Genomic DNA, 19,784 nt, shown 5'->3' with positions numbered 1-19,784 from the left:
TCAATGTCATAGAGAGATAAAACAAATTCTAATTGTATTTGATTGGCTGCATATGATACAATTATTCCATTTCTTCTTCTGAATTCAGTAACCACCTTTCCCCTCTCTGAGTTATGCTACAGGAGGTTGAACTCTGTGGTCTACATCAAATCTTGCCTGGGAGGAACTCTAACAGGAGATTTGAGGGAGAAAGGGAAAGAGTGAGGTCAGGACATTTATTACTCAACTCACGCTGGTAGTTCTGGCATTGCCTGGCTGAATCCTTAAGTGAAGGTCACAGCTGTCTGGTGGTGATCCATCTAAAGGGCTCTCTCTGCCTCTTAACCCCCATCATCCCAGTTCCAGTAACCTGTCTCTACCCCCTCAGGCCTAAAAAGGGTGATGATACCCAGCTCTGTGATGTTACTAGGCTGGGATCCTGCAATCTCTTGAGGTCTCCCTTAATCTCTTACTGTGCCTAATTTATACACTAAACTTCATCATAGATATGTACGTACAGGAAAAAAATGCTTTGGATAGGGTTTGGTATTTTCTAGTTTCAGGCATTCACTGGAGGTTGTGAAACATAATGCCCATGGAGAAGGGGGGACTACAGTATATACATCTGTATATTCTAATTTGAATGAAAGTTAAAGTTTTAAATATTACAATCCTGTATTATTTTGCTTGTTTTTTACTTAATGTAGTCAGTTTAGGGACTAATTTTTTTCCGGAGATGTTCACGTAAATACCTTTGCTTTATCCCATTACCAGGAATCTTCAGAGAACTACTGTTATGGACTGCACTTTTGTGCCCCCCCCCCCATTCATATATTAAAACCCTAATCCCCAGCATGATCATTGGTAGGGATTGGGCCTTTGGATGGTAATTGGGTCATAAAGATGGAGCCTCATATTTGGATTAGTGACCTTATAAGAAGAGACACTGGAGAGCTTATTTTCTCTCTGTCTCTGTCTCTCTCTCTCTCTGTCATGTGAGGACATAGCTGGGAAGAGAGCTCTCACCAGGAACCAAATTAACCTTCATTGTCTTGATCTTAAACTTCCCAGCTTCCAGAACCCTGAGAACGAAATTTCTGTGTTTAATTTACCTAGTCATTGGTATTTTTTATAGCAGCTTGAACCAACAATGCAACTACGTAAATTTATCTTCTCTGGAATAATACTAGTTATAAAATAGTGTTACTCTAAGTGCTCTATATAACATGACAATGGATGTCAATTTGGGATTAAGCAAGACAAATTTTAGAATCTCTGTATAGCCTAAAAACATCAATGAACTTAAAGACAGAGGCAGAAGTTTGTCCGGGGGTAAGACTTCTATGTATGTGTGTCTGGAATGAAGGGTAGGGTTAAAGTGTTTTATTGTTATTAGGAACTATCTCCAAGAAAAATAAATAAATATGTCAATGTAGCATATTCTACTTAGAAACCCCTATTTATCTATTCAAATACCTGTCCTTTGAAGGTGTGAGGAGACTCATTTCTTTCATAGGGTAATAAGGAATACAGAATGCATTCTAACAATAACAAACTGTCAAATAAGAAGAGTGTGTTTATATTTATTAATGAGCCAAAGCAATTTTTCTACTCCATCTTCTCTTTCTTTCCCTGCATACTCACTTTCCTTACCCCCACTAAACTTATTCTAGTTTACTGAAAAGATAAAACATATATCAAATAAATATGAACATGGAGATGGAATAAAGGTTGTGGGAGGGTTTGAACTGATTAATAACAACATCTAGTCTATGTTTTAAAGGTATCTCTAGCTTGCTGTGTGAAACTGATCATAGTGGAGTGGGTTAATTTTGGAAGCAACATGATAGATGACCAGTTAGAAGCTATTGCAATAATCTAACTGACTTTTTGGAAGACTAGAGAATAAGTAGTAGGGTTAGTAAGAAGAATATATGCTCATATATAATAGTATATTTTTGATACAGGAAAAAAGAAGATGAGAAGTCAAAGATAAGACACATGTTGATGGGGTGATCTTATGATTTTTAGTGCTAGAAAAAAAGAAAAACCCAAGACAAAACAAAAGTACCTGATGCTTATCTCTCCTGTGGACAAAGAAAATATTACAGGTACTTTCCAAGATGTAAAAGACAAGCACAAAAACTAACTCAGTGGATACTCAATAAATGATGTCAGGTAATGTCCAATGATTGTTTGATTTTTGTCAAATCACCTTAATTTTCACATATCCCTATATGTTTTCACAGTTTTCTGAAGAAATACTTAAACAGGTTAAGCATTGATTAAACAGGAAATTTCATTGAAATTCCACTATTCTCTCTCATGATTGGTATTTCTGTACTAGACATTAGAACACCCTCTGTCAAGACCATAAGGGATCTAACACATTAAGTTAAAGATGATGGCAACCATTTCATCATGTCCCAAAACAAGATGAGCTTTCTGGAAATGGAATTGAATGGAAACATATTAAATTGACCTGTGGCTTTAAAAAGTGGAAGTAATTATAACAGACTATAAATTAATGTTTTAATTGTTACATATAGAAACTCTCAAAGTTTATACAAACTCCATTGTTCATAGATGTTTCATTGGGGCAAAACTTTGCTTTTAATGAATTTGAGATTTTGAAGCTAGTGTGAAATCCAGAGCTCTGTCCTTAAGCAATGTTGCTAAATATAACGGAAATAGTCTCGCTTCTGGACATTTCCAAACTTGCTGCTGACTACTGCATTATTTTGAAAGTTAGAAACTAGACCAGGAAAAGAAACAAGCAAATATAAGCATAAGGTGCCTTGATGAGTTCTAGGTAACCATTGTATGAGTTAACTGCTCTTTAGGTAGAGCAAGGTCTAGGATTTTACGTTTTCCTCCTGAAGTATTTTGGATGTTTTTCATGTAATATCCCATACCCCACATCCCACAGATACTGCTTGCTCTACATTAGTGGTCAACAAAATATAACCCAACGTCTGGTTTTGAGAGAGAAAGTTTTACTAGAATGCAGTCACCAACATTCATTTAGTTTCAGCAAAGACCTGATGGCCCACCAGTCAAAATGTTTACCCTCTGTCCCTTTACAGAGCAAGTTTGCTGACCTGTGCTCCATAGTATGGACCCACTCTCCACTGCTATGCCTCAACGGTTGTCCCCTCACTGCTCCTCCAGAACCATTCAATTGTCCCTAGACTTCACCCCAGTGGAGGCATAAGCCCCAGATTAAAGACACAAAAATGTAGCTAAGACCAAATAGTGATATTTAACAAAGATGTGGAAGGCTATGTTCAGATGGTGGTTGATGAGAAGAAGCACAGTGATGGAAAAGTACCGTCCTGTCTCCTGATCTGAGTGTTGACACCATAGGTACATTGGATTTGTGAGAACTCATGGAGTTGCGTACTTATAAAATATTCACGTACCACTATTTAACAAAAAGTAAAAGCTATATGCTGAGAGCATATGCTGAAATTGAAGCATTATAGAACTGACAGAAAAAAAAATTTCCAGCAGGATTCTGTTTCACTCAGTCATGGGCTATACTTCTCAGTTAGGAATCATCTAGTTAACTTTTTTACTTAGAGGCAAATTTTTCAACTTGATATATTATAAAAAAAATATTAATTTAAATATATCTTTGCTGATAATACTCTCCTTAGGCCAGGTCATGCTTTTGTGTTTGGGGTGCCCTTCTTTCTTGTTTCCTGAGCTCAGGGCTGGGAGCCCTACTGAGTTGTGCAGAAGCTCCCATGGGTCTTTTCTTTACCCAAATCCAGACTCCTCACCCCCTGCTTTTCTCAAAGAAATGAGAAAATTCTTCAACCCTCATTCAGCTTCATAATAACCCTACAGTGAAACAAAGGCAACTTTAATAAAGTTAGACTCTCAATTATCACGCATGGTTATTTTCTGGTTGTCTTGGATGTTCATTCTGAATAAATATTTCCTTTAATGAAATTGCCAAAATGCCTATAAAACTGTTCCTCCCACCTAGCAAAGGAAAGCAAAAGAGTTATTGACCTTTATGATGAGTTATCTCCCCTTATCTCCCCTGCCTGAGCAGGTGTTGGTTAATGTACACTGTCTCTGCTTTAAAATACCAGTTTTTCCATCAGGAGAAGCTCACAAGTATGTTGGAAAGTCAACAGAATGTTAACACAAATTTGGGAATCAACACTCCATCTTTTGTGATGCATTGCTTCTTGCCTTATGTGAGAAGCTGTGCCTAGGTATCTTTATTGAAAAATTATTTTGGGCACTGTGCTCCAAACAGTTTTTAACAAATACTTTGTCTGAGTGTAAATTAGTTACTTAGACTCACACACAGAGATGAAAACAGTACTTGGCAGCTAAATCGCAGTTTAAATGTAGATAGTTTTCCAGCTGCTACCTCTGAAAAATGAAAATTAAAATGATCATATCCAAGTGCTGGAAACAGCCTAAGTGCCCATCTGCAAATGAGTGGATTAAAAAACTGTGGTACATTTACACAATGGAACACTATGCAGCAGAACGAAAGAACTCCTACGTTTTGTGATATCATGGATGGAACTGGAGAGTATTATGCTAAGTGAAATAAGCCAGTCTGTAAAAGACAAACACCATATGATCTCACCTATAAGAGGAACCTAATGAACAAAATAAACTAATGAACAAAATTGAACCACAAGCATGGAAACATGGAACAGACTGAAAGTGACCAGAGGGGAGGTGGAGGGGGATAATGGAGGAAAGCAGGGACTGGGGTGTCCCACCTTTTGGCATCTCTGGGCCACACTGGAAGAAGAAGGGTTATCTTGAGCTGCACATTAAATACACAAACACTAATGAAAACTGGTGAGCAAAAAAAGGTGTTAAGTAAATTTATGATTTTGTGTTGGGCCAAATTCATAGCCATCCTGGGCTGCACGCAGCCTGTGGGCTGCAAGTAAGACACCCCACAAGACAAAGAACATGTATGAATGATCCATGGACATGGAGAACAGTGTGGGAATTGACTGTGGGAGCGGGGGTAGGGTGGGTGGAGGGGGTAGGGTGGGCAAAGGGGGGAAACTGGGACAACTCTAATAGAATAACAGTTAAAAAAAAATAAAGATTCAACACCAGCAGAAAAAAAAATGATTTAAAAAGAAAAAAAGTTGCTCTGACAATGAAACAAAAAAACACTTCGGTATACTTAAAATGATAATTACTCATTCTGAGGCCACTTCTCTTAGGTACCTCTTGATTCACCCAACCTGAAAACCATGGAAATTAGATTATGGACCTCCTTCACAGATCTCTGCACTCAGAAATTGCTCCAGGCACCTTTGCCTCTTCCCTCCCCCACACCCAGATACACACACACCATTTATTATGAACTTGTTCTCTTAATCCTGCCAAACTTTCCATCATCTTGGACTTGTTTGGACAGTCCAGGATTTACCTGCTTTATATAGGGTGCTTTCCCATTATGCTGCATCCAGGGACTGTTGGCTCCTCTCATACTTGGGCCACTGACCTGAGGCGGCTCACAGGCCTGTACCCCAACTAGGCCTATAGTTTCTCTCTAAACATAGGTGGTATTTTTATTTCTTTTTCTTTTTCTTTTTTTTTTTTTTTTTTTTTACCACAAATAGGCCTTTTTATTTGTCACCATTAAAAGTCTGAATTTTAAACAGATTCTTGGACTGGGGGTTCATATCCATCAGCTCGTTCAACTTTAGCACCTGTCTCATCCCCAGTAGCTTTTCCAGAACTGCTGCCTTCACCATGAAGCTCCATGAGTTTTCCCAATTCAAACTTGGGCTTCTTCAACATTTTGACTTTTCTAACAAAGACATCATGAAGTGGATAAATAGATTGACAAGCCTTTTCTATGTCTTTTCCAATGCTATCTGGAATCAATTTATTGACCACTTTTTTCAAGTCATTTGTCTGCACCTCTCGGGTCATGATTTCTATCATCTTCTTCCGGATTTGGCGGACCTGTTGGTGCTGAGCATAATAGGTCTTCCGAATCTGATTGTTGCATTTTTTAGTAAAACCAACACAAAACAGACAAAGCAAATACCCATCGGTAGTCTTGACATCAACATGAGCTTCAATCATGGTCTGCCATTTTTTGACCATGGAGCACATTTTGTCACGGGTAAGATCCATGCCGTGGAAATTAGTCAGGCAGTTTTTGCCCTGAACATCCTCGGTAATTAGCTTGAATTTTCTAAATGAAACTTCATCATTCTGCAGGTCAGCTAGGCTCACTTCAAACACACGACCCTTCAGACCATCCGATGCGATTTTGGTTCCTTGAGTTCTCGTGACTAGTGTTTTTCCAATATTTTGGATATTGAACATAGCTGGTGCTTCCACATCATACCAATCTTTCTTAGAAAATGGATCAACCACTTTCTTCTTTGCTCCCTTTTTGCCGCCTTTCGTAAGGCGCTTGTTCTTGCCCACCGCCATGGTGCTGCTCAGGGAGCCAAAAGGGCTATTTCTTTGTTTTTTTAAAGGAGTTGGGAAAGTAGGCAATGCTGCCTTAATCTTTATCTCATATCATCTCTAACAAAGCTGTTAACTGTTGTCTTTGTAAAAGAGTGCTCTTCCTGGCTCTTCTTGTTTTTAAGTAGAAATCATGCTCTTAAACAAAACACTTTCACATTTATGGGTATGATCCTCATAGTTTGAAAAGCCCTGTTTAAGGTGGGCTTATATTTTAGGCATGATCTACAAATGATATATCATTCCATAATTTAATATGACAGTATTGCTGTATTCTTCTAATTATTCACATCTGTGCTAGTGGTGGGTTTGGGAGTGCAATGAAAAGTATGAATAAAACATAGTCACCAATCACGAGTCTCAGTGTAAGCTGCTGCCTAGTTAGAATTCTTGGACTATGGTAGAGAGACCAACAGTGCTGGTTTCCCTGAGACTGGGGGTTTCCACAGACACGGACTTTCATTTGTAAATCCAGTAGTCCCAGGGAGACAGGGATAGTCGGTCACCACACTGGGGAGGTGGGTTTACCTTCTTAAAAACATTCTCCAAAAGGAGATTCTAAAATCTGTGGGAAAATATAATATAAAGGATGGTTTAGCATAGAGCCACACTAACCCTGTCCAGCTGTAATCTCACCAGAGATTAACTGACCTTCAGATTGTAGCTCAAGAGTTGCGTCTTCAGGAAAATCTTCCCATACCTTCCTGAATAGGTCAAACTCCTGGTTTAGAGTCTCACACCACAGTGTTCCTTGCTTTTTTAAAGCATTTATCACAGCCACCATTTTATGATTTTATGTTTGGTGCTGTAATATTTTTAGGGATGTCTGTCTGCCCCTCATGCTGTAAACTCTAACAAGGCAGGAACTATTCTGGTTTTGCTTAGCACTTTATATCCAGTCAAACGAATAAAGGGATATTGAATAAAGGAATAAAAAATGAATGAAATGTTAATTGGAAGGAAATAAGAGACCAAATATTTTGGATATGGGAGAATTTCTTTTGTTATATCAGTACTAGAAGGAATTTTGAAACAATGAATTTGTGCCTTGCCATTGATGTAAATATTTAAAAATTTGTAGACACCACTGGACAAGATTATTTTTGCTTTTTAATTATCATGCACATTAATAGAGAAACGTATTAGTATGTAAAATGTTTCAGACCCATAATGGATTTCTATTGTGATAACGTTCAGTGGTATGGATAATTTCAGTCTAACTGAAGTTTTTTTTCCCGTAGTACTGCATTGTTTGCAGATCAAGATACTGACAACAAGTTATAATTATAATCTTATTTCCCTTTGCTGGGGCTGCTATTAGTATTTTTTCCGCTGCAGATATGGATGTTACATAAAGTGTTGCTATAATAATGGGAAAAGTGAAACTGTTTCAATATAAAGCTGAAGTTGGCATACATTATGTGTTATTTATTACTATGTGTGTGTTTTAATCAATGGCGCTTTGGGTTCAGAAAGCTCTGTGTTCAGAAAGTTCTGTTTTTCTTTCCTGAAGACTACAGTGAACTAGGGTCAGCAAAATGTGCATTTACCTGAGAGAAAAAGGAGGGGGATCTATGGACCTCCTTCTGAAAAGTCACCATAAAGTTGCCTAAAAAAAAACAAAAAACAAAAAAAAACAAACAAAAAAACAGAGGAAAATAATCAGGACAGCAAAGGGTTTTCCTTGATTTTCCTGGGCTGATGTTTTCTGCAACCATGATATCTGTTCAAACACTTAGTTACTGAACTGAAGTTAAGAAGACTTGGACTTACATTTTGTTTGTTAAGCCATTAAAAATCTGTCTAGGCTAGTGGTTCTCACTCTTGACTACACACTGGATTACCGGGGCACCTTCAATAACCGCTGTTGCTGGGTGCTACCCCCTCAAGATTCAAACTGAATAGATTTGGGAGGTCACAAGGGCAGCAGTCATTTTTGAAAGCTCCCCAGGTATTCAAATGTGCAGCTAAGTTAAAAAACCATTGATTTAGGACAATTCTGATGAACAGGGACTTTAGATAAATATACAAATGCAGGCCCCTCTGTGCGATACTAAATTTCCTTTGCATTTCTTTGTAACTGTTACTCAAGGTGTGTTCCCCCTGACTAGCAGCATCAACATCACCCGAGAACATAGCAGAAATGTAGAATATAAGAACTATGGAGCCAGAATTTTCACTTAACATAAACCTTAAGTGTTTCAAATGTTTCTTGTATTAAAGTTTGAGCAATGTGTGTTTACAGCATATTTATGTCTCTGTTTTGTTGCCCCTTGAAGTGTTTTCCCAGCCTGCCTGTCTTCTGCTATTAAACAAAAGCCAGATATCACTGGAATGGATGGCCAATCTCTTTTTCTGAAAACAGGGGACCCCTTATGTCCAAATTAGTTTGGAAGCTTCTAATTCAGAAATTGCCTTTCCACTGTGTACATTCTGAGTTTCTTTGAATATGAATATATACTTCTAATTATGAAAAAAAGCCTTCCATATACAATTTCCAAAAAAATAGCTACTGGTTTTTATTAGGCATAGTCCCCTGATGGGAGTGAAACATATGTTAAAGCATTTTAACATGTATTTCAAATTCTGGTCCATTTTTCCGCAGAAAGATATTTCAGGAATTCGACAGCCTTTTGTTCTGAGGACTGATTTTTTTTATAGATAAAATGCTTTTGAATTATTCTAATATTTTATCTTCAAAAAAGAACATCCTCTAAGAGCTCAGTGTTAGCTGTGGAGAATGATATGGAGTTTTCAGTTACCCTTTAGTTATAGAAATAAGGAAATTTACTTCTGTCTCAGTGGATGATTTTGTTACTTAAATGAATGCAATAGAAGAACCATTGTGATACAGCTTTATTCATTATTACAAATAATAGTTCAATGGACCAATAATAATACATTTTGAGTAATTTTACCTCATTGTTCTGGAATTAGTTGTAGAGTGGTTTCTTGTGTGCTGAATCAGCACTTGTCATTAGTGAACCCCATATAAGTTGGCATTTTATCTACTCCATTCCCTTCTCTTGGCAGAGACCTATGACTGTACTTCATATTGTAAATTGGTAGCAATGATATGGAACAAGCTTGCCTGGTATCCTACAGTGACAAAAATGAATTGGTTTATCATCACAAATAATGATGTGGTGTCTAGTTCTTAACCATGTGGTTTTCTCACATATCTTGTGACATCTGCAATAGTTAGTTCATTGATAGTTGTATTTTTTATAATGTAGTACTAGTGGGAATTATTTTTTGCAATTCAAATTTGTCGCATATGATAAAGAGAAACAGGGGCCTTTTAGAAAAGAAAAACATTGGCAGGGGTGAGACACTTGCTTTGACTTTTACACTAACTTTATTAGTGAAAAATAAAGTCAGCAAGGACAGGGGTAAAGATTGAACTCCCTCATTAGAAGAGATTTTTCATATAACTGTATATAATAATACCATATTCCTAAGTCCCTGACCACTTAGATGCAGGGCACATTTCCTGGCTATGTTATGCCACACTGGGAATAAAACTCACAGAATTTCATGATTTGTGGAATCATGCTGCTCAGCCTTTTTCACAACTTTCTTCCTCATCATGCCTTGGAGCCTGCGTTCTCTTCTAATTTCCACCCAGGAAATTGCACACAAATTCTTGCTCTCTGCATGGATTCTTTGGACTGATGATTTATTTGGATGTTTGACCTGGGCTTTTTAATTTCACTGACCAATTTATTTATATCATCCTCTTGCACTGCAGCTCCTACAATCACCGTCTAGAACTATGTGACTGCAGATTTCTGTTAGTCTTGGAGGAGAAACTGTGTACAATCTGACCCCTACAGATTTGGGGCCATTTATTTGTCTTAAGTTATAGTTAAAGCTCAAGAAATGAAATGGCAAGATCTGTCCTTGACTGTTCTCTTCTTTTGGGAGAGCTCTACCAGGAACTTTAGGGTGTATTTCTGGCCCTCCTGAGGTGAACACATGACATGAACCACTTTTTAGAGCCTATTTAGGCCTTCAGAAAATGACAAGCAATGTGTGTGGTGAAAAGGTGAGTATGACCTCTGGGGATTTCAAGCTTCATCATGATTTAATGGTAAATCATTGTAAATTTCCCAGACTCAACTCTTCCCCATAAATATTCACTTTTAGGGCGAGAAAGGTTTATCATTTCTACAGGTAATTGCTCTTTTCCAGTTGCCAAAGTTCTTGTTCACTTTATCGCTCCCTGCTGCAGGACAGCCCAAGAGTGTGCCCATTCAAGAGGGAACCTCGTGGCCCTCAGACTCATGTTTGCTTCTTGAAAGCTGGCTCTGGAAGCCACAGTGGGAAAGAGAACTGTTACCATCACATCCACCTTTCATTTTTGAGATGCTGCCTCCAAAATATTGGATACCTCATGCAAGTATGACCTGGCCTAGAATGACTGTGATGAGCCCAACTACCAGCTCATGTCGGGTCCTGCTGCTTAGGCTAAAGCCAACAGAAGCAACATCACGTGCTTATCAGGTTCAGTGCTCATAAGTACAGAAATTAAAAATTCAGAGCACCTGAAGGCAATTCTTTTTTGTTTTTTTTTTTAAGTCTAATATTTAACTGAGGACTTAGTGTGCTAGGTACTGCCTTATCACTTTGCATACACAGGGTTTGGCACAAATAACACCCCTTTTTATTACAAAATCCTAAGCATATAACTCTGTAACATAACAATATCACACTTGAGTATACCATCTGATGTTTTAGTTGAAATGTTCTAATTGCTGTCCAACTAGTGTAAGACGTTCACATACCCTACCAACCACACTCAAGCAACCCTTACTTCTGCCAGACCCTGTACTGTCATGTTTAATCTTTAGAGCTAAGTTGCTATGTTTACTTTGTCCTTTTGCATATGAGAAGATGCAGGCTTAGAAGGGTTATATAACCAGTTAAAAGTTCATCTAGATACTACTTGATGGAACTGTATTTGAGCCAAGGGTTGTCTGACTTCAGATACCAAGTGCTTAGCCACTGTGTGATTCTATGTACCAGGGAGAGCTAAGTTGGCTTCCTCTAAGATGGTGTGTGAAGAAAGAGCCCACTTGGAAAAGCTTGCATCAGAATATTGCATCAGTTGTCCAACAACATTTTCTTTTTTTTTCATTTTTAAATTAAATTTATTGGCATGACATTTGTTAACAAAATTAGATAGGTTTCAAGTGTCATTTTCAAAGCTTTGAAGACCACCTGCAGAGATTTCTGGTGACAATATACCATCACCTATGACAGTTGGTCCTTGGTCACCGTTTCAGGTAATTTAAGACGCTGCTGTCCATCATTTCATTTTTTACATATTCTGACATATCATTCATTCAGACCTGACCTCCCAGCTACCCTGCTTAAATTGGCAGAACTGTCTTAGTAATGATTGGCATCCCATTGACTATGGCACATTTTATCTTCTGCGCTGACCACCAAACCCTTTTTTTTTTCCTGTTGATCAATAAGACCTGATATTATTACATGATTTAAAGACATGAGATATCTGACATGAGCCCCCAGTTATTCTGGTTTTGACATTCTGAGCCTTTATCAGTGAGCAATCCCTGAAAGTACATTAATTGGGCACTTGGTGTTAAGGGGGTTTTGGATAACAGCATGGAGTTTCTATAATAAGCTTTACTTGGCATTTTTCACTGTGTCTCCATTCAGAAAACTTACTTTCACAGAAATTAGAGCTTTTATTCCTAGTGTCCCTGAACTGATACCCCATCAGTCTGTTAGAACATGGGAAATTACTGCCTGATCAGAAATTACTTTCAATATACAAAGCTGAATGTTCCTTGGTCTCCATAACATATATTCTCATTATTTAGGTACGGGATCATGAACACTTGGCACATTTGTCATGGCCCTCTTTTCATATATCCATGAGATTGATGGCTAATCAATCATAGTACTATATTACCCTGAACTTGACTGTAACCTCACATTTTTCACTAGAGTCCAAGCAGTTTCTAACAATTGATAAGCATTAGCATGTAAGAAGAAAACTCCTTGCCATTTCAGACCAATGATGTACAAAGTCTGTTCAGAAGGTATCCAGACATATACCATGAAAAATAGAGACATTTATTGAAGAAGATACAAGAAACATTGTACATAGGACAACGACGTGTCAGTCCCCTTCAAACTGGGCACCTTGGGACCTCACACAGTTCTCCCAGTCGCCATTAGCTGCTCTGTAATATTTTCCTGAATCTCATCAACAATCTGAAATCTCTTCCCTTTTAAAGGCGATTTTAGTTTTGGGAAAAGCCAGAAGTCTCAAGGTGCCAAATCTGGGCTGTAGCGGGGCTGAGTCACCTGGGTGATTTGATGTTTTGCAAAAAAACTCTGCATGAGACGTGATGCATTGTCATGATGAAGCTGCCAGTCACCAGTTGCCCATAGCTGCAGCCTTCTGAATCATCCATATTGTTTCCATAGAGGAATGTTTAAGCTTAACACAAAATTTGATGCAGATTCATTGTTCTACTCGCTCAGTCGTTTCAAATGCTACGGGCACATGGTACACATGCTCACAACGGGTGTCTACTGCCCTCACTGACTAATACAATGAGGTCATCATTATTCACACATGCACATCCCAGTCCATTCTCCTTGGCTGCCAGGTTATATCGACGTTACACAAACTGTTCTTATTATATTAACAATGGCTGGACTTTTTCTGGACAGACCTTGTATATTTGACTGTCTACCTGGCTCTTTATTTCAGTTTTGTTGTCTCTTGGTCTGACTCCTCCGCTTCACTTGCTGTAGCTCAGTTCCTCTCCAGCTATAATTTTCCTCTCCAGCTATAATCCCCATCAAGTGGATTTTAGTGTTCATGCTCCTCTCTCCCAATTACCTGGACTTGTAATCAGAATCCTGGTAACTACTACACATTTCTCCTAGAATAAATAGATTTATAGTAAAAAATATTTCATCACCTCATAATCTGAATAAAACTATCAATAAAATGAATAAGAGATATTTCATGAATGTAAAATGAGAGCAAAAATAAGAGTGAACATCAAATCTAATCCAAAGAGAAAAGGATTGGGCCAGATACATGTGACTGATGTTGGCTATTGCTAATGTGTCTTCTTTCCTTCTTTTTGTTCATATAGCAATAATTATTATATAGTATAGTTAATCCCTCGCCACAAGTAATCATCCATTAAACATTAAACTTTTTTTAAGTAGCTCTATTCCCTCTCTATCTCACTGGAGAAAATGGTAGGGGGAGGGAATGTAAAGGGGGAACCTATAAAAGGATTTCAATTTCCTTTAGTAAATTACTCTCTCATTATTTTCACTAAGCTTTCCTCAAATAAATAGGCTCAGGTATTCTCACTATGTAAGTAGGCCCCAAAATACCTATCTTGCCTAAATTTTACTTTCCACATTTCTTGTTTTCAGAGGTACAAATATGAAGGAAATCAAAAGAAGTCTTCCCTAAATCCTTCAATATATATTATTAGAACTAAAAATTTCTTAGAAAAAGACACCATCTCAATGATGTTTCATGTATTGGCTTCTTGAAATGAAAGGTAAAAATGAAAAAAAAAATCTATTTTGTTGTGATCTTTCAGAAGTACATATTTTTGTATACTGCTGCTAGCAAATTTTTTCTTTCAGCTTATATTTTATGTGTGCACTGGAACATAGTTCTCAAAATTAGGCTCAAAACCAGTCAGACCAAACTGATTAGATCTTAGACTTCAGACATGAGAAAATTTGTCTGAAAGAAATACTGCAGAAATGTATGTCCATTCTAAATATAATGACTATCATTTAAATAAATAAGCATTATTTATCAAGTAGAAATTAGTCTAAATTTTTTTCACTAAGTGACTTTAAAAATGGTTTGCACAAGTTATGATTTAGGTGACAGGGACTCAAGTCTTTCTGGTTTAATTTTATCTTGTTATTTATAATCTGTAAACAAAGACTAATTTGACGTTGGTCAAATTTAGAATGGTCAAAGTGTCAGATGAAGGCTACTTCTTAATCGGTTGATTAAATTATTAAAGACACATTCTGGTGTCTCTTTAGTCACAGAAGAGACACATCACTCTTATTGAGAAGCAAGGAGGAGTAGCAACAAGGTTGGGAAATAGAATAAATTTTCTTGTAACAATTTTAGGGAATTAAAATTACATTGGGAGATTATGAAAATATAAAAATGCCAGTGCTCCACAGTTGTAGATTCTGATTTAGTAGGCTTGGGGGTGGGTGCTAAAAATTTGTATTTTTAACCGGATCTGTAATGGAACCTTTGCAGCCAGCCTAATGCCTTTCTTGTGAACCTCTGTTTGGAGCCACTGATGTAGACTCATAAATGCTCAAAGAGCCAGAACCGAGCAGCATTTATCTCTCAGTAACTTGAAGAGAGACCACACGACTGGTGGAACATAAATATACTTTAGAAAATTACAGTCTGCGTGGGTTGGGAAGAATTAAGTTGCCAGAATACTCACCTCTCTTTGTTTTCATTCAAGCCTTCAGTTTATTAATTCAGTTGTACTAAATTGCCAAGTGACAGGAAGGTTTCATCCTGGTTGTCACATGAGTCTTACAGTTAGTGAAAGTCATATTACCCATTATTATAAATTAATAAAGCTGATTAACCTGATTCATTCACTTTTGGCCTGTCAACAATGGCACCCTGCAAAATCACAGAACTTAACCCTGGGTAATAAATCCATCAAGAAAATGACACCTTGAGGTTCTCCCTGGAGTTGGACATTGGATTTTCTCCCACTCAGTTCCTGAAGGGGAGGAAAGATGGCAACTCACTCACCTCATTCTGATGCCAGGGCTGCTGCTCTCTTCTAGACATCTCACCTCAGGTCGGGTTCCCTGAAAGGCAGAATGAGGTAGAGAAGTCAGGCAGTTGTTGTTGTTATTTTTATAGGTTTTTCTAGTTGTTGGTTAGGCAAAGCTTACCCTTTTGGCTTTTTGTCACTGTACATCAGCACCAGAATATTATAGAATGCAGGAAAAAAAGTGGCATATTTTATCGATTTTGTCATTTCCATTTTCTAGTAGCCACAGAGCCAGGTTATTGATCTTGAGTAAAAGATCAAAACAAAGGAGTTTGCTCTTGAATCTCAAGAGCCTTCTCCAGCCGTCTCCCATATTTCTCAGGGACCCATCACACAGCGGTGATGGACCTCCGAAGCCCCTTTCCAGCGATTTCCACTGCTGTGCTGCAAGAATTTTTAAAGCATCCAATACCTGACTATGTAGTCAAGGGCACTGACCTCTTTTCTCTAGGATTGTCAAATAAAAAAATGACAACAGACAACACAACAATAGCCATCTGGTGTGAATGAATCAAAATTATGCCTATTTTTCTTTTGTCAGGTCGGCAAAAAATATGTTTTTTGGTGTGCCGCAGAATTTTAGTAATTAGTTTATGTGTGCCATGAGATGAAAAAGGTCAAAAATCATTGCCCTATTCCAATTCAGTGCTCAGTTTTGTTCACCTCTTTCTCTCTCCACATCTACTGTTGAGTCTCATTTCCCCAGTCTATCACCATAGATTGCTTGTCTGTAATGAAGCTCTGCCTTAGAAATGTCAAACATAATGAAAAAAAGGGAAAGAAACAAGGCAAAGTTGGCCACTGAAATTCCTGAGGGTCTCACCTTCATAAAGCACTCAAGTTTTAGAAATTCATCAACTAAACTTTGAAATGTTTTGGCTCTTGCCTCTGGGCAACCCTAAGTCTCAGTTTTCTGTTCATTCACTACATTGGGGTTATTTCACTGTAAAATATAATAGTGTACATTTGGAGAATTACATGTATATCTATAGGACAAACTACACAAATCAAGCTTTACCATTTAAATGTTAATTGGAAAATAGGAAATGTATCACTATGTTAAGGGAGAATGTTTTAAATAAAATTTTTTATTCATCACCTGAGGATGTATGTATTGATTTTAGAGAGGGAGGAAGGGGGGTGGGGGGGGAGAGAGAGAGAGATGGGAAGGAGATGGGAGAGAGACAGACATCAATGTGAGAAACATCAATTGGCATACCCCGACCAGGGATTGAACCCACAGCCTAGTTGTGTATGCTGACTAGGGATTAAAACTGCAGCCTTCTGCTATATGGGACGATGCTCCAACCCACTGAACAACCCAGGCAGGATTTTAAAAAATATATTATCAAATTTCCATGAAAAGATTTTAACTCTCATTTTTAAAAAGTGGGTCAATATCCTGACTACTCATTAAATTTTGATCAATAAGTTTTGATTTATACTTGTCACATTTGATCTAGAATAAACATGAAGCATTTAACCAGATTTTAAATATATATTTTATATATTATATATTACACATATATATATATATAACTTTTGCTCCAATTCTATCATGTTAATCAGAAGATAAAATGAATAATATTCTTCGTTCCAGACTTTGCCTAAGGAACAAATACATGGAGCTAGAATATGTTTGAGAGAAGGAAAATGAAATAAAATATTTCATTTTTTTATTTCCGAAGGAAGGAGTTCTATAACTACATTGTATAAATGCGTAAAAATGGTCTCTGTCTACTTACATTTTTCAAAAAATATGGAAAACAAAAATAAAACCAAACAAAAAGACAACTCTGCATAATTATTTTTTAGCCTTTAAATGACTTGAGAAGAATGTCTTTCACTTATTCCTATGGTAAGTAGTTATAATACTCCTTTTGAAGATAAGAAAACTAAAGACAAAGGATAGTCAATAAATTCCCCTTTCTTATACAGCTAGCTGTGTAGTTGTGCTGAAATACCCTCTTCTGCCCAGCTATGACAGATTAGGCCTCATGGTAAGATATTTTGCTTCCAGAATTCACGTTTTCTTTTTTTTCTCTGTACCACACCTTTCAGTTACATTGTAATGTATTGAATAATTTGTATGAAAAGGCAAATATTGTCATTCATTTATTCATCTGGCATTCATTAATTATTCCCCAAAAGCCTAATTCTATGTTGGGTAATTTGGGAGCATCACAAATGAAGACAATGAGCACTGACCTCCAAGACAGTTACAAAAATCAAAGGATAAGTGAAATATGAGTAAACAGGTACCATTTCACTACCGGTAATACCCAACTGCCTTTGATATTGTCCTGGTGACTGTTTCCCAGAATGCTATTAAGAGATGTATCTCACCTCTCTCTTCTTGCCCCTAACTTTTGCAGTTTTGGCGGCAACAACAAAGTACAGCACTCTATTAGTTAGGGAGGTTAATTGTTGTAACAAACAATTCCAAACTCTTATGGCTAACACAACACAATACAAGTTCATTTCTTACTTGTGGCGGTGTGCGCACAAGTTGAGGGGGTTCTGGGGAGAAAGAAGCATGTGAAACCTGCTTCAGTCACTCAGGACTCAGTGTCTTTCTATTTGTGCTGTTGTTATACATGCCCTGTAAAACTGACCCTGATGAGGAGAAACGACTATGCAAAAAAAAAAAAACAAAACATTTTTATAGGGCCATTTTCATCCATGTACCATTTGTTGGAAGGTAATTGTGTGGCGCTGATCTAAATGTGCAAGGCTGGAAAATGTAAATTAACTATGTTCCTAGTAGGAAGATAAAATGATTTTGTGAATACAAAACGTTGTCTCTGCCACAAGTACTTTTGCCCTATTGTTAATGTAGGAAGTTTGATGAACAGAATAATACTTAAAAATGCAGATAAAAAATGAGTTTTAGGGTGTACATAGGTATGGAGAAATTCCAATTATATACTCTCATAGCTCCTTATCTACTACTACCTGATTTCTTACATAGTCTGAGCAGGCATGGGAAGAATTTGCATTTATGTTATCCCACAATTCCGGGATTGTACTGCAAGACTGAGGTTCAGAAGGATTCAGGATCTTCTTTCATCTCTTTCTCAGAGAATGCAGATCTGTCCAGTGATATTATCTCTGTGTCTTTACTCACTCATCTTTCTTTTCAGAAACATTTTTGATGTTTATTATGTATAAAGCTTTGCATGTATACATAGATAGTGGTCAGAATGGATATGGTTCTTGTCTTCTTGGAATTTAGAGCTTAGTTAATGGGACATAGTGGGAGGCAGACATTAAAGAAAGAATGACATGTGGTAAACATAATTCTGTAAGCTGATAGATATTATGAAATAAATTACTGAGGGCTGTAGACTTTATTACAAGGGGGATTCTATAAATCCTGAGTGATGTTTGAGAGCTGACAAATAAATGACAGTTAGCAAAGGAAGTATGAAAGGGGTCCTGAGCAGAGGAACTATTCTCCTCACTCTCACTCTGGGACAAATGACTCAGGTGCCTCCACTTACCATCATCTGTGAAGCCTCATACCCTATGGCAGCAATCGTATGTCTACATTTTCCACCAGTGTCAGAGGATAGAGCAAATCATACAAACCCTGTTGAAGTCTCCAGGGAAAGAAAAAGGAAACTTTGATGAATAGAAATCTTTTTTTCTCCTGTGAGCATAATGCTTTTACTCTCTTGATGAGAAAGTTAAGTCCTATTTAAGTTGGGCTTCCCTGTGGCTTTTCTGACCTCATAAATCCTTTAGTATCCTTTTTTCTCTTCACTCTTAAATTTTGTTACACATTTTAGAAGAAATAGCACAAGTAAAACATTAATATTGTTCTATTGACATTCAATTATGAAATGATTCTAGAAATAAAGGAGTGTAAGTGCTCATTTAAGTGACAAAACGTGCTTCAAACAATGAGAGGAATAAGCTCCGGAGTTAAGTGCGTCAATCGTTAATCCGTTAGTAGTCACAGCCCACACTTTACAGACAGGAAGGGAAAATTATAATTATGTTTCAGAAGGGCTTGAGCCACTGCGTGTGGAGCTCTGCTAATATTGATACCGAATGAAAGTCAAGAATTGATTAGGAATTTGAAAAGTTACTTTTAATTCTTGTTTTATTTGTAGAAAATTAAATATTTAGATTCCTCAAGCAACAATTAAACTGATTACAGGTAGTAATAGCCAAAGTATCCTATTCATTTAATTTCCAATTCTGAAATATAAGAATGCAATTTTCCAACAGGCTTATGAAAGTCAACCACAGTTGAAACTATAATGGATAGTAATGACATGTAATCAAGCCTGAGCCTTTAGCTAAATAAACAATTTTAATTCATGTTTGAAGTGTAAGAAGAGTATAATAATGAATTTAATTTGGTCCCTACTTGGATACCAGTTGACATTTTGTCTTTATCTTAGGTATTAGCATGATGAAAATGTTTCCAAATATTTTTGTTTTGTTTCATTTTTATTTTTGTTT

The 19,784-nt window shown here is 37.1% G+C and overlaps 1 protein-coding gene across 1 annotated transcript; it reads right to left on the bottom strand.

Annotated features, from left to right (window-relative positions):
• Nucleotides 1-5,565: 5,565 nt before the first annotated feature.
• LOC129072002 (40S ribosomal protein S3a-like) lies at nucleotides 5,566-6,446 on the bottom strand. The gene has a single exon (XM_054575384.1). It carries the CDS (start codon nucleotides 6,424-6,426, stop codon nucleotides 5,632-5,634), a length of 795 nt encoding a protein of 264 aa, XP_054431359.1. The 5' UTR covers nucleotides 6,427-6,446; the 3' UTR covers nucleotides 5,566-5,631.
• Between the last annotated feature and the right edge of the window lie 13,338 nt (nucleotides 6,447-19,784).

The sequence above is a fragment of the Pteronotus mesoamericanus genome, unplaced genomic scaffold, assembly GCF_021234165.1.
Source record: "Pteronotus mesoamericanus isolate MK-2021 breed Mesoamerican mustached bat unplaced genomic scaffold, CSHL_Meso_final contig_291, whole genome shotgun sequence".
NCBI classification, from domain to species: Eukaryota; Metazoa; Chordata; class Mammalia; order Chiroptera; family Mormoopidae; genus Pteronotus; species Pteronotus mesoamericanus.
The sequence above is the reverse complement of the archived record's forward strand: the minus strand, read 5'-3'. Positions and strand labels throughout refer to the sequence as shown.

What these genes read in the sequence shown, in the direction of transcription:
- LOC129072002 (XM_054575384.1), bottom strand. Translation starts at nt 6,426, where the DNA reads ATGGCGGTGGGCAAGAACAAGCGCCTTACGAAAGGCGGCAAAAAGGGA.